Source organism: Schistocerca gregaria, chromosome 3, assembly GCF_023897955.1.
Source record: "Schistocerca gregaria isolate iqSchGreg1 chromosome 3, iqSchGreg1.2, whole genome shotgun sequence".
NCBI classification, from domain to species: Eukaryota; Metazoa; Arthropoda; class Insecta; order Orthoptera; family Acrididae; genus Schistocerca; species Schistocerca gregaria.
In genome coordinates, this window is record NC_064922.1 from 713,526,461 (window position 1) to 713,541,448 (window position 14,988).

At 42.8% G+C, this 14,988-nt stretch overlaps 1 protein-coding gene across 1 annotated transcript in view; it reads left to right on the forward strand.

Moving 5' to 3' along the window:
- The window catches only part of LOC126354381 (solute carrier family 22 member 7-like), a 181,680-nt gene that overhangs the window by 49,001 nt on the left and 117,691 nt on the right, over nt 1–14,988 (forward strand). Inside the window, exon 2 of the mRNA XM_050003982.1 lies at nt 9,448–9,713. Within this exon, the coding sequence (XP_049859939.1) occupies nt 9,460–9,713 (254 nt within the window). The 5' untranslated portion in view covers nt 9,448–9,459. The remainder of the gene's footprint in view (nt 1–9,447; nt 9,714–14,988) is intronic.

Sequence of the window (14,988 nt, forward strand, 5' to 3'; positions counted from 1 at the left end):
TGTCTTAGGAGAAGCCCTGGGCAGACCTTTTAGATTGTTTGCAGGTGAACCCTGCACCAAGCTAAGCTAGTCTGTCCTCTTCAGGTGTGTTACTGCACCATATGGATCCTTCCCAGATAGGATTAACGGAAGACATCGACAGCGTTCTTAGAAGGGCAGTCCGTGTTGTATTATCGCGAAATAGGGGAGACAGTCATGGATATGGTATGCGAGTTGATGGCAATCGTTAAAACAAAAGGCTTCTTTAGCACCAGTGAGACCTTCTCATGAAATTTCAACCACTAACTGTCTCCTCCGAATGCGAATTTTGTTGTTCCCCACCTACGCTGGAAAAACAAGAGAAAAGTGAAATCAGAACGTACACGGAAAGATTGATTGTTGGTATTTCCTCCGCATTATTCGTGAGTGGAATGGGAGAGTTGTTCGATGAACCTTCCGCCAGGCACTCACGTGTGAATTGCAGAGCAGTCGATGTTGTTGTACATGTCTTACTATTATCAACGTCTGTGATAGCAGTGTCAGAGTATATTAGAGTATAATATCTCTCTTGGCGTTAGTTCGGGTAGATATCAGTTGCAATGGCTGTTGAAAGCGATTATCCCATAGCAAATAAAACACCCTTAAGTGGAATACACTTGACGCTCACAAATTGGTCGTCAACATAGCTACGAGTCGTAGTGATTAATTAAGCTTGGTGGTGGTTAATGACTTGCGGTGTACAATGGGACACCGCGTTCTGCTTCTGCATTATGAGTTCTATAAACGATGGTAAATCATTTAACAAGACAATAGTCCAATGTTATTGTGGAGAATGAAGGCAAGTAAATACGAAAAAACAAAAGTTCTAACTGCATCACAACTGGTGAAGGAAACGGTGTTTAAAGGCTAGTAACATGGACGATGATGGAAATGCTAGCAAAAAGCTGTGCAACCACACGTATTTGTTGCTAGCATACATGACAGGCATGATTGGTTGGAAAAAGATTCTGTTGATCTAGGAACGGTAGCAACAAAGACAAAATTCCAGATTTTTAGGAGCTACCGGCACGCCCCGTCACGGAAACAAGAATTTACGTGAGGGTACATTGCACCAGTACGGACTAGACAAAGATTACAGGGAAGAAGACTGCACTGGACAAAGGTATATTACAGGCGACATGGGTAATGCTACTAGTACAAAAGTGCAACATATAATCAGAATTCCTTCAGAGCCTACAGAACTTCCAACATCATTATAGGAAGCAGCAGAGATTCCAGAAAAAATGGAAGATATCGCAGGCCCACACACTAAATGGACCATATTTTTTTTGTAGTCATAGGTGGGGCGAAAAGTAGCATAGACATTATTTATGTACTTAGCTCCACCACTAGTTTTGCATCAAAATATTTCATGTGTGCCAAATAAATCAGATCAGAAGAAATACAAATATTATTGGTAACTGAGCCATCACACGTTTTATTATGTCAGAGGATGGTCTGCAATCTTGAGAACTACAAAAGATAAACACATTGCCACAGGACTTAAAGACGACACGCAGTGTAAGCAGCCTGTGAAGTAAAGGAAAATACTCCTTGGCCAATTCAAAACTGTACAGAAATGTTTCTCGAAGCAGCAGCTAACTGAGATAAAATTACAGGAAGGGAAGTAACGCCCAACTACCTCTCAGATAAGTTATTTCCTGAAATAACTAGAATTGCTTGTGGACAAAGACATTAAGTAATTACGTTACAGTTGTGGTGGGTATTCTAATCATTAATACACGGAGAGATTTCATACAAATAGTTTCTGTGATGTGGTCAGTACCTAGAATCAAGTTCTGTAGATACCCAACAAGTTGGTGTTAATCCTCACAAACATCAGTAGTTTATGTAACTAATAATATAGCTCGGCACCGGCAGATGGTGCAAGTAATAAAATCCGCTCAGGGACCCAGCATTCATCTGCTAAGTACGAGCTTGGCGATCCCGGGGCTTCCTGTACTAGGGGCTGGTAAGCGCCGCCAACCTTCTGTCGCCGTACGCTCTGGACATGCTTCAGCGACTATCGTGTTGATCAGCGGTGGAATGTTGTGTGTTTTCGAGAATGGTGGCCTTGGTTTCACATCCTGAACTGCGAGGAACGTACATACCCCTATAAAAAAACCTCAACCTCAACCTCAAGGTCTGCTACCTGCTGACGAGGTGTAAGGCTGTTGAGGTAAAACAGTCTCTATCAGGCAACCTCTGGGGTACCTGCCAGCCCTCCCCCCTCCCTAATTGCATAAGGCTTGCTCACGCATGCAGGGCTCTGCTTGGGTCGACGGTTGTTTCCCTAGCGTATCGTGGGGTCCCTTTGGAATCATCTTATGAAACTACTACTACTGATGGGACAGGTGTACTGTCAGGTAGTACCTACACCCACTCATCAAAGAGAGCATGTTTGGTCAGTCCTCCCAAAAAGAAGTCTCCAAATCATTGTAACATGGCATTAATGTGGCATAACACTTTCATTGTAATCAAGAGAACTTTGGGAATCTTTGAGAAGGTCTCACCTTTCTACATTCACAACGTATTGTAAGGTATTGCTGAGTCTCTAAAAAAGTATCAACTGATTTCGTAATCGAATACTTACAGTTGAAACTGGTAATTGAAACCAACTACGCAAGCTTCTGGGATGTAAGGCATTAGGTGAATAGCCAGTCAAGGCTGAGTTGCATAACACCCTTAACTTTAGTAATGGTCCCTAACCCATGAGATTGGCATGCTAGCTTTTCGTCAATATGCTGATGACCTCGATGTTGAGCGCCCATCACTTCAAATTATCAGCATCATCATCAAGTAATGCAATCAGTAATCTCAGATTTCGAAGGACAAATAGTTGAAAAATCTGAAATCAGTTTTCCATCTGAAAAAATATTTGTAGATTTTAAGCAGTTGAAACTGAAAAATTTAAGACTACGAATATTAGTAAAGGCAGGGGACTGGAGGGAAATAAAATATATAATAGTAAGGAGGAGAGATAGGAATACATCTATTCGAATTAGGTTCTTGTCCACTATTTTAGTCAGTAGTGACCATCTGTGAAAAGCCACAATACTCACCCTTTGCATCATGGACCACTGCAAGACGTGCAGAAAGAGATTGTGTGGTTCTGGAATTTACAGACAGGGATGTGGAGCCTTGCTGACACCAGTGCCAGGGCCAGCTCCACGGGGTCTCTTGGTTGAGGCTCCATGGCGAGAACAGAGGTTCTCGATTGGGTTTTAATTCCTTAAGGTATCACATTGTGAGCTGTGTGACAGGTTGGATTGTACTCCTGGTAGACGCCATAGTGCTGAGGAAAAACAAGCTGCATGTAGGAGTGTATAAAGTCCCCAACCGTAGATGCACACTTGTTGTCTTCTTATCCTTTCCAGAATGACGAGAACGCTAAGGCAATATCCTTCGGTCTAGAGCCTTCGACGATTGATGCAGGGAGCTAGCCTTCAGGCGTTTCACGCTGTTCACACCAAAGGCCATCTGTCTGATGCAGCATAGAACGTTATTCATCTGAAAAGTCACCTGTCGCCACTCACTGGACGTCCACTTGCGATACTGGAGTGTGAATTCCAACCTTCTTCGTCGTTGAATAGCAGTCACCATGAGTGCATCAACCAGGCGCCTGCTGCAGTGGTCCATACGTAGCAACGTTCGTTGTTGACACGGTTGGTAGGTCTTTGTTTCATCTGGGCAGTCAGCTGTTGAACAGTTGGACGTCTGTTTGCAAGTACACATCTCTGCAGCCGTTGTTCACCCATCATCTATTGTGCCTGGTACACCACAGTTGCCCCGTCGCCGGTTTTGAAGAGCTGCATTTTTCCATACATGGTGTACCTTAATCACGGTGGCACGCGAATAGTTTACAGACTTAGTCGTTTGTGGAATGCTTCCATCCTTGGCTAGAAACGTAACGATCATGCCCTTTTGGACGTCTCCGTTTCGTGTTACGACAACGGCTACACTTTTGTCCCCGTCCCTCCCGACGCGCTTTTTATAGTCTCCAATGCCACTGCTCGTACTGACACCTGCCGTCTGAGAGTGATTATTGCACATTAACGCAGAACGTAGGTGATGTCACGTAATCTGATAGGGCAGTGTATATGTGCTGTATGTCTCATTATGTGCAGTTGTACGAATATGAACACTGAAATGGATCAGAAAAGAAATTTTAAGATCTAGGAAAGATCTAAAATTGGCATACGAAAATTGCCGGATAAACAAAACTCCTGTCCTCACTGACTGTTCTTTTGCTCCCTTTTTTTGCATGTTGATATACCGCGAAACATGTTGCAAAATTAAATAGCTGAAGCAAGTTAACAAACAAGTGTGGCTGCTTGCCGGGTCTGAAAAACCTGCTCGTAAAAAGCACAACTGAATACAGGATTTAAATCTGTTGTACAATCGGACTGCTCTTGTTAGCGTTAGACGAATCACAAAAAATAGTAGTGCAATATAAATCAAACTCATTATATTAATACGCAACATGCCTTCTGACAATAGATTGTGTCAACGTATACTGTTGCTATCGAGATGTGATGCTAATTCCCTGTTTCCCATTTGTAAATTGGCTGTTTGATATCGTTTGCTTAGACGTATTAGCAGATAATGCAAGAACGGAAGCAGAACTTCTTAATTTAGCGGTTACCGCGGAGTACCGTCTTGATAGGCCTGTTATGTTAACTGTTCCAGCTGCAAAAGCAATTATTTCGTTGTAGGCGGATCACGCATAACAGAAGAAGAAAGGCTGAGTAATTGATATTCACCATTACATTATTACATTACCGAATTTATATTCAAGCGGAGATCAACTTATTTATCTACTCATGGCCAGCATATGTTTTGTAAGAGGTCAACAGTAGTTCCAAAAACTTAGCCACCATAGCCTGATTTCATTCGCCTTGATACCAACTTTCTGGGTGCTGTAAACCGATGTTACCACGCATCAAACATATTCCAAAACTTTACTGGAGAGATCATCGTAATTTAAACCACTCCACTTCCTTACAGCATCGAAAAACTAACAGATGATACATTTACAGTACATACTTAATTGCCGACTGAGGTCACCTTACTTAATGGCGACCTGCTGTGGAAGTTAGTTCAATAACGGGATCAAAACCATGGTTCATTACACAGCCTTCACTTCACTGAAGAAACTCAGATGCTATTATTTGTTATCCATCTCCTGCTTTGATGCATATGATCCTTTTGTGAACAATTCACCTAACTTGTCTTCATCACATGAGGTAGGTGGCCCACGCAAACACAATTAAGACTAAGTAAATAAGGAGGGCTATTCCACAGGGATAAAAGAGACGACGCTTTCCGTCTTCTCCACCTGGTCAGATGTAGGACATATGACAGGTTCGTGGACAGTTTGGAAAGAGCGAACTCTCAGGGCGAGGCACTAACTATTGCCACCTAGAATAACTCTGAAAGTATGACAGGAGCTGAAAAGTTTGTGGGACAATGTTGCATGGGTCAACGGGGGCCGTAATACGACGTTGGTTTTTTGTTGCTAGTGGGGTCGCGTCAGAGATATGGTCAACTTTGTTTTTGAAATGGGATGCTATAGTTTGGTACTTATTTTCTCATAGTGGCTATCGAGACGAATCCAATGACGCATAAAAGTAAGGTCTTTAAAGGTCAACGAAGGTCGAAAAGGTGGCATGAACGTACATTTACAGAAGGTGTTCGAAGTGATGGCCATTGGTATCAATGCAGTGCTGCAATCTTCTTACCGTGGCTTGAGTGGTACTCCTTACCACTTCGTCACTTATCGAAGCACATGATCTGACAATTCTCTCGCGTGTCACGTGCAGATAGTAAATATTCGCCGAATATGCCGTATCCGTCTAACATGCCACTGACACGTAAACACCATTCGACGGTTTTGCAGTACAACACTAATAGAAACAGTAAGGCTAGTCTCGTCGATTTAAGCTAATGTGAATTATGTATTCCTTCGATGAACGAGTCGATATGCTTCTCATTTACGGGGAATGCCAACGAAATTCCGTGAGAGCTAGAGACTTATACGTTGAAAGATATCCCCAACATACTCACCCTACACGTCGTCATTTAAACATGTGTAACATGAACTGAGAATAACTGGATCTTGAACGCATCGGAAACATATCCGGCAAAGGAAAGTTACTAATGAGGAAACGGAAATTCGTACTCTTGCCACTGTAGTTAGAGATCCTTGTGTTAGTTCACGTCAAATCGCTAGGGAATCTGGCATGAGCCAAAGTAGTAGTGTTCGTGTTCTGCATCGTCATAAATATCATCCTTACCATATCAGTCTCCACCAAGACTGGTATGGATTGTATGTGAAACTCTGAATTCTGCCGATGGGCTCAACTTCAGATTCAGGGGAATGACACATTTATTATTTTGATTTTATTTTCTGACGAGGCTACATTCACGAACCATGGAAACGTTAATTTGCATAACATGCATTAATGGGCAACTGAAAATCCATGTTGGCTGCTGCAAGTTGCACACCAAAAACCGTGGCCGATGAATGTCTGGTGTGGGATTCTGGAGGACAGAATTATATACCCCTATTTCATCGAAGGAAATCTTAATGATAGGAAGTACACCACATTCCTGCAAGAAACATTAGGTCTGTTACTGGAAGAAAAACCTTTAGGAACAGGTAACAGAATGTGGTATCAACAAAATGGGTGTCCATCACATTTTTCTCTGATGGCTAGAAATGAGTTGCAGAGACAATTCCCAAATTGTTGGATTGGACGCGGAGGAGATGTATCGTGGTTGGCTCGTTCACCAGACTTCACGCCTCTGGATTTTTTTCTAGTGAGAATTTATAAAAGACATTGTTTATAAAAACGTTCCAACTATACTTGTAGATACGCAAGAGAGAATTGTCAGAGCAAGTGCTTCGATGAGTGCCGAAGTGATAAGGAGTACCACTCAAGCCACGGTAAGAAGATTGCAGCACTGCATTGATACCTGTGGTCATCATTTCGAACACCTTCTGTAAATGGACGTTCATGCCACCTTTTTGACCTTAGTTGACCTTCAAAGACCATTACTATTAAACATCACAGGATTCGTCTCGATAGCCGCTATGAGAAAATAAGTACCAAACTATAGCATACCATTTAAAAAACAAAGCGACCTCACGCAGCATACAAAACCAACGTCACATTATAACCCCCGTTGTTCCATGCAAAATTTGCCCCACTAACGTTTCAGCTTCTATCATACTTTTGGAGTTATTATAGGTGGCAATAGTTAGTGACTCACCCTATAAAATCGGTCCAAGGAAATCTGCTGACCGCAATAAGTACCTGGCGGTCATAATGAAATTGACGGTGTTCAGAGTACTGCAGTGCAGGAAGTATACATCGCAGGACGCTAACACATCGTAGGTGTATTCATTAGTCGGTGAGCTCGGGGAGTATGCTGAAAAATAATAGTCCCACTTTCTGCCACCAGAAGAAAACATGGTTCTGTAAGCAGTCAAAGTGTGAAATGTTTCCTGTTTTGACGTCAGTATGACGTGTCGATTTCTTTTGTGAAGTGACTGTTAAAGTACGTAGTCAAGAAGACAGAGGTTTTCGGTTCAAAACGCAATGGCTATTAAGAAGAAAGACCGTGTACTGCTGATAATGTTTTATTAGAACGGCAGCAACAGCAGCGCTGCATTGCGGAAATATCGCAGACAGCAGGCGAAGATGCCGCATGTCAATAAATGGGTTAAAGATCATGATCAAGAAAATAAAAAAGGCAGGTGAATTAGGCAGTTCAGCAGGGAGAGTGAGGCGGCCCATTCTCATAGCAGGTATTGATGAAGCTGCTGTAGCCACAGCCGACCGCGCAGCACGTGCTCTAGTGCTCGAGCAGTGTCACAGGAATTCTCTCCCCTGGTCTACAGTACAAAAGATTTTGCCAAATAGTATTAAAAGTTTGGCAGACAGCCAACCAACATTTAAAAGCAAATTAAAAGCATTTCTGAATGACAACTCCTTCTACTCAATAGATGAAGTCTTAGACATGAAGTAGTAACTGTAAAAAAAGATAAAACCTTATTATTTGGTATAAAGAAAACTTATGTTACAGTTACACGTTCCACGTCATTACTAAATGTCGTATACATGATCTATGGAACAAGGATTAATGTTTGTATGCATGTATATGTATCACTGTGATTCCAGTGGATCTGCAGTGAGCTACTGCCGATCAGATGTTACAGGTGCAGCATGTTGCTGACTTCGGAGATCATGTGTTCAGCATGTTGCAGCTTGTGACAACATCCTAATAAACGAACCACAGTTATCATACAGAGCGTAGTGATGTCTGCCGACAGTGCTGCAGCGCACCAGTCTGTCAAGGTCCTCGCCCCCGGCTGTACCCACAACTCGCTCGCTAGTCTGTGTGCAACAACTGACCACCCTGCCGTAAGTCTTTGCTGGGCCACGGCGGCGCTCGCGGCAAGATGCCGCCGTCCTCTCGCAGCCGCAGCTTCACTCTCCATACGAAATGACTCTGTGAGGGAGGGCAAATCAACCTTGCGGCTCAACACGGCGCACTAACTTCATAGTAGCATGTGCTTTCGTTGTGGAAACGTGACCAGGTACCTCCAAAGCGTACCGGTCAGAGATTTCTTGTTCATGCAGCTGAACGTCGTAAGTTAATTTAAATTGCGCATTAACTTCGTGTGTGTTTTAACCAGCAGGTAACTTCTGTTAAAGAGAGTGTGCAAGCAGAAACACAGGTTTCTCTCTACTACTAATACTATCCTTGCTTAAGAAAATACAACGTTTCACTGAATTATTGTGAAGCTTTTAAGAGATTGTAGCGTATTTATGTGCTTGATAGTTTTTCGTGACTGTGATTTCGGATAATTTCTTGTCCACCCATCACATGTAACACATGCGTATTATAAGAGTTTCACGGCATTTATTCTAAAAGGCAATAAAAATAAAAACAAAAGGGACAACAAACATTTCTAAGACGTACTTGCAACTTGCCATGAAATTTCTGTCATCTAGCAGTAAGTACAAATTGTTATTCACCACATATATTTGTCCATTTTCAAGATTACGGTAACCGACCGGTGTGGCCGACCGGTTCTAGGCACTTAAGTCTGGAACCGCGCGACCGCTACGGTCGCAGGTTCGAGTCCTGCCTCGGGTATGGACGTGTATGATGTCCTTAGGTTAGTTACGTTTAAGTAGTTGAAGTTATAGGGGACTGGTGACCTCACGTATTAAAGTCCCATAGTGCTCAGAGACAATTGAACCATTATTTGAAAAATGATTACGGATCTCTTGGATTTAATATATTTACATGATTCTTCGACCCGTCTAAAGATATTTTCTGCATTTGCACTCCCACCTGTGACCGTTACAGGTACCTATGGAGATATAATAGCGAAGAAAAAATGTTGTCATTCAGTTGCAGGCTAACATGGAACTACTATCAAAAGGTTGCGAGCAAGTAACGGCACCAGCATTTGAAGATGTTATGGAGGCTATTGGAGCAAGAGGGAAGTTTCAGAGGAGATTTAACATAATCTTCACTTACTTGGGTGCCACTGTTAATCTGATGAGTGTACATTTGTATTACCTGGCAATGCAGACTCCCGACCATTGGTGTTACGTTCCTGGCAGAGAGAATACTGGTTTGACTGTTGATGAGTGGAAGAACTTAACAATACCCAGGTAAGATTTACTAACATAACTTATATATACACACGCTTTTATTAATTATGTGTCGTTAAATTTCATCGCAATGTCTGCCTCATTCTTAGTTATTCCATAAACAGTGAAATGCTAAATATCCAGCCGGTTGGGTGTAGGATTATTAGGTACAGCTTGATCCCACAACCCATCTCTACCTTTGTGACCGTTTTACCTGTATTGTCCCAGGAATGAATAGGGAAGGACAAGTATTGGTGTGCTATTGCATTCATTGTAGTCACTATTTGTTGGCTAAATCTGCTAAAAATGAGACAGAATGATAACATTTTCTTAAAAAGAATCACACAAAATTATCTGCAAGTAGTTAGTCAAATTACGGACATCATTGGCAAGCAAGATACTAACGCTGAATATTTGGGATTTCCATGGGGCACACAGCATTTGCAGGACCGAACACAAAAAGCGAATTAATGTTTTAGAATAGTCATCCATGTCTTTTCATTATTTTTATGTACAACACTCATTGGAAAAAAAAATTACTTCCAGAATATAAGTCACACGGTCGTCACGAGCTGCACCGTAAGAAAGTTGAGAAACTGGAGGACATACTAAAGCAAACACATCAGTTGAAAAGGAACCCGCTCCGCTTGGCCTTCAGTTGTGCTCAAAATGCTCTGAAGTACTGTTAAATTCAATTAAATATTCAGAAATATTCTAATTTGCAATAAACTATTGTCATTAATTCGTTAAGTCTTCATAGAATACTGAGAACATTCCAAGGCATTACAGAACATTCTAAACCATTCACAAATATTCTACAACGTTAAAAAAAACTATGGAACACTCGGAAACGGCTGGGAAACCTCTAGAACGGCCGGGAACACTCGGGCGAGAACGCTGTCCCAAATCAGTTACATTTGCATTAAGCTGATCTACTTACGGGATGTCTCCATTCAAACGATGAAGTCATTCTTGTCTACAGTTGTAAATGGCAAGTACAAGGTGGATACTAATTCTAAAAACGCAGACGTTCAGTCGCTTGGGTAGAATTCACACACTCATATTTACAATACTTACGTCTAGCCTAGGCTATTGGATTTAAAATGGATTGTCTCACTGAATAGTCTTCGGTTAGAGTAGTTGCCACTAGTAATTGACGTTTGTGGCTTTGGCGTTGATAGCAGGGTACAAAGGCCCTCAGTCTCTTCTCCGGATCTCTCCGTTTCTGCGTGCGCCAACAAATAGAGGCGCCGAAGGTGTGAGGTGGGCTCGTCATTTTTATTTTTATTGGTTATCGATGAGAGAGAGAGAGAGAGAGAGAGAGAGAGAGAGAGAGAGAGAGAGAAAGTTATCATTTTTATTTTTATTAGTTATCGATGAGAGGGAGAGGGAGTTAAGTTACTGTTGCACTGTATTGGGTCTTATTGTGGCACAGTTTTTCCTCTATGCAGTCTGATAAGTTGTTAAAGTGTGGTAGGTGATCGACGTACTCAGTAGTGCAGTCTTGACATGTGATTTTATCTGTTAGATGAAGAAAGAGTTACTGTAAAGGACAGCAAGGATGAATATGATGTATATGTTGGAAGCTGAAAAGAATATAAATTTTTTTGTATAGTAGTAGTTTGAGGTAAGACTGCAGTACTGCGCAGCTAGAATGTCGGAATGATTGTCAGCTAGTTAACTTAGTTCATTTCCTTAGCGCTGAGAGAGAGACCATCCAAATTTGACAACGTTGCACTCATTTTAAATCATTGTTCACTTTAAGCATAGTATTGTTCAGACTAATGTTATCAGTGAAGACAATGCGAAGTTTTACTCTTTCTGAATACATGCTTAATCTAAAATCGTTGTCCGGAAATATCATTTCATGGGAATAATTACGCTTCCCGTTCCACTGTTTAGAGAAGGTTTATCATTACGCATTACCACATAGCACCATGTTGTATGCAGCAGTCTAAATATTCTTCGGAAATTTTATTTAAAAATATAAATCTAGATAGCCGCTGACTGCTTGGTATTTGCTGTTGTGCTTTCGAGAAATCTGCAACAGTTTTGTCAAGACGCGAGGTAAGTGGAAATTTTAATTAGGGCCAGATAACTGTTTTACTTCAGTTGCGCATTTAATAAACACTACGGGCCATTAAAATTGCTACACCAAGAAGAAATGCAGATGATAAACGGGTATTCATTGGCCAAATATATTATACTAGAACTGACAAGTGATAACATTTTCACGCAATATGGGTGCATAGATCCTGAGAAATCAGTATCCAGAACAACCACCTCTGGCCGTAATCACGGCCTTGATACGCCTGGGCATTGAGTCAAACAGAGCTTGGATTGCGTGTACAGGTACAGCTGCCCACGCAGCTTCAACACGATATCACACTTCATCAAGTATAGTGACTGGCGTATTGTGACGAGCCAGTTGCTCGGCCACTATTGACCAGACGTTTCCAGTTGGAGAGTGATCTGGAGAATGTGCTGGCCAGGGCAGCAGTCAAACATTTTCTGTATCCAGAAAGCCCCGTACAGGACCTGCAACATGCAGTCGTGCAGTTCTGCTGAAATGATGGGTTTCGCAGGGATCGAATGAAGGGTAGAGCCACGGGTCGTAACACATCTGAAATGTAACGTCCACTGTTCAAAATGCCGTCAATGCGAACAAGATCACAGAGACGTGTAACCAATGGCACCTCATGCCATCACGCCGGGTGACACGCCAGTATGGCGTTGACGAATACACGCTTCCAATGTGCGTTCACCGCGATGTCGCCAAACACGGATGTGACCATCATGATACTGTAAACAGAACCTGGATTCATCCGAAAAACATGACTTTTGCCATTCGTGCGCCTAGGTTTGTCGTTGAGTATACCATCGCAGGCGCGCCTGTTTGTGTTGCAGCGTCAAGAGTAACCGCAGCCATGGTCTCCGAGCTGATAGTCCATGCTGCTGCCAACGTAGTCGAACTGTTCGTGCAGATGGCTGTTGTCTTGCAAACTTCCCCATGTGTTAACTCAAGGATCGAGACGTGGCTGCACGATCCGTTACAGTCATGCTGTTAAGATGCCTGTCATCTCGACTGCTAGTGATAAGAGGTCGTTGGGATCCACCACGGCGTTCCGTATTACCTTCCAGAACCCACCGATTCCATATTCTGCTAACAGGCTACAATCCGACCTTTATCAAAGGCGGAATCGTGATGGTACGCATTTCTCCTCCTTACACAAGGCAACGCCAGTCAACTGCGTTTGTGTATGAGAAATCGGTTGGAAACTTTCCTCATGTCAGCACGTTGTAGGTGTCGCGACCGGCGCCAACCTTGTCTGAATACTCTGAATAGCTTATCATTTGCATATCACAGCATCTTCTTCCTGTCGGTTAAATTTCGTGTCTGTAACACGTCATATTCGTGGTGTAGCGATTTTAATGGCCAGTAGTGCAAAAATAAGTTGTATTCAGACCTGTTACTGTTCAGTTCAAATTAGATTCTGTTTAGTCAGACGTTAGCATATGAGTTTGTTGGATAACATTCGTAGGTACATAGTTTCGGTAATACTTAGGCTTTTTGCAGAGTGGGAGGTAAATTTGATCGAAATTTCATAAACAAATAGTGGGTAACTTAAAAAGGATACAACTTTCTCCGTTGTGGGCTGGCCAGTAGCGGCGACCCTTGTATTCGCAGGCAGCGCCAACCGTCGGCTCTGCGGCGAGTGACGGAGAATCTGGACTGAGCGCGACGGCCCCTAGCGGCCACCTGGCGCTCGACTGCATTTTGAGCTGCGCCCTCTACGGTCGGCGTGAACACTGCCGATCCTGCGTTCCGGCAGAGGCACTTCCAATGGTGCCGATCAGTTTTTGGCAGGCACGCAACACATTACTGGTGTTCTTCTACCAAATTTCTTAGCACTGCAGAACTGACGTGCATGAAGCATTTTGCCATTGACAGCGTGTTTATATTTGTTGTAGTCTTTAGTGAAATCATAACGGAATGCTGCCTGTGAAACGTAGTGCCTTCTCCTGCCTTTAGCTTCTCGTATACCGTTTTGTTCAAGCGCTTGCGAACGTTTCCTTCACTCCTTTTAACTCCTTTCATTTCATAATCTTGCTTCAGCAGTTAATCTGTTTGCTTCGTCGCTTGTCATCTGTTTCATTTCTTCACTGTTCGTTCTCTTTCCTTTATTTCAGTTCAGCATTTGCAAGGTCTCCTCCGTCCTTTTTGCTGTTTCAGCAGCCTTTTAAATGATATTACTTAACATTACTAAAATTCCACTTAATACACTGTTGACTAACTCGTGGAATTATCGAGCGAGGTGGTACAGTGGTTAGTGGATTGGGCTTACATAAGGGAATTTCCCTAAATGACTACAAGCAAATCGAGGATGGTTCCTTTGAAAGGTCACGGACGATTTCCTTCCCCATCTTTGGAAACGCCACAGCTTGTGTTCCGTCTCCAATGACCTCGATGGTGACTGGGACGTTAAACGTTGATCTTCCTTTCTTCTTTACGTAATTCACTTTCACCTACATTTATTTTACCTTCTATCACTTTCAATTTTTGCTTGGTCTGCTCTTATCAATTCCCAAAAGTGTACTGATGAATGCGTCTTCCCATCGCCTATTTTACCCTCTTTTGATACCTATAGCTCCGAAACGTCCTTCATGGATTGGGTTTGCAGAGCTACCGTATTTTATACCTGCAGAGGGCTGTGGGGTGTATTGAGGAGTTATAGTGATATGAACAGACATACCGCTCTTGCATTTATTACATAGATTAATTGCAATTTTCTTTGCACTCTGAGATAAAAAAATGGTCCAAAACTATATGGTTAATACACCATAAATCTCTTGCAACTGCTGAACAAAGTTATATACCTGCAAATAAAACAATCCCTGAAAGGAACCATGAGCCTTTCAAAATGTTGACATCCAAAATACACTCCTGGAAATGGAAAAAAGAACACATTGACACCGGTGTGTCAGACCCACCATACTTGCTCCGGACATTGCGAGAGGGCTGTACAAGGAATGATCACACGCACGGCACAGCGGACACACCAGGAACCGCGGTGTTGGCCGTCGAATGGCGCTAGCTGCGCAGCATTTGTGCACCGCCGCCGTCAGTGTCAGCCAGTTTGCCGTGGCATACGGAGCTCCATCGCAGTCTTTAACACTGGTAGCATGCCGCGACAGCGTGGACGTGAACCGTATGTGCAGTTGACGGACTTTGAGCGAGGGCGTATAGTGGGCATCTGGGAGGCCGGGTGGACGTACCGCCGAATTGCTCAACACG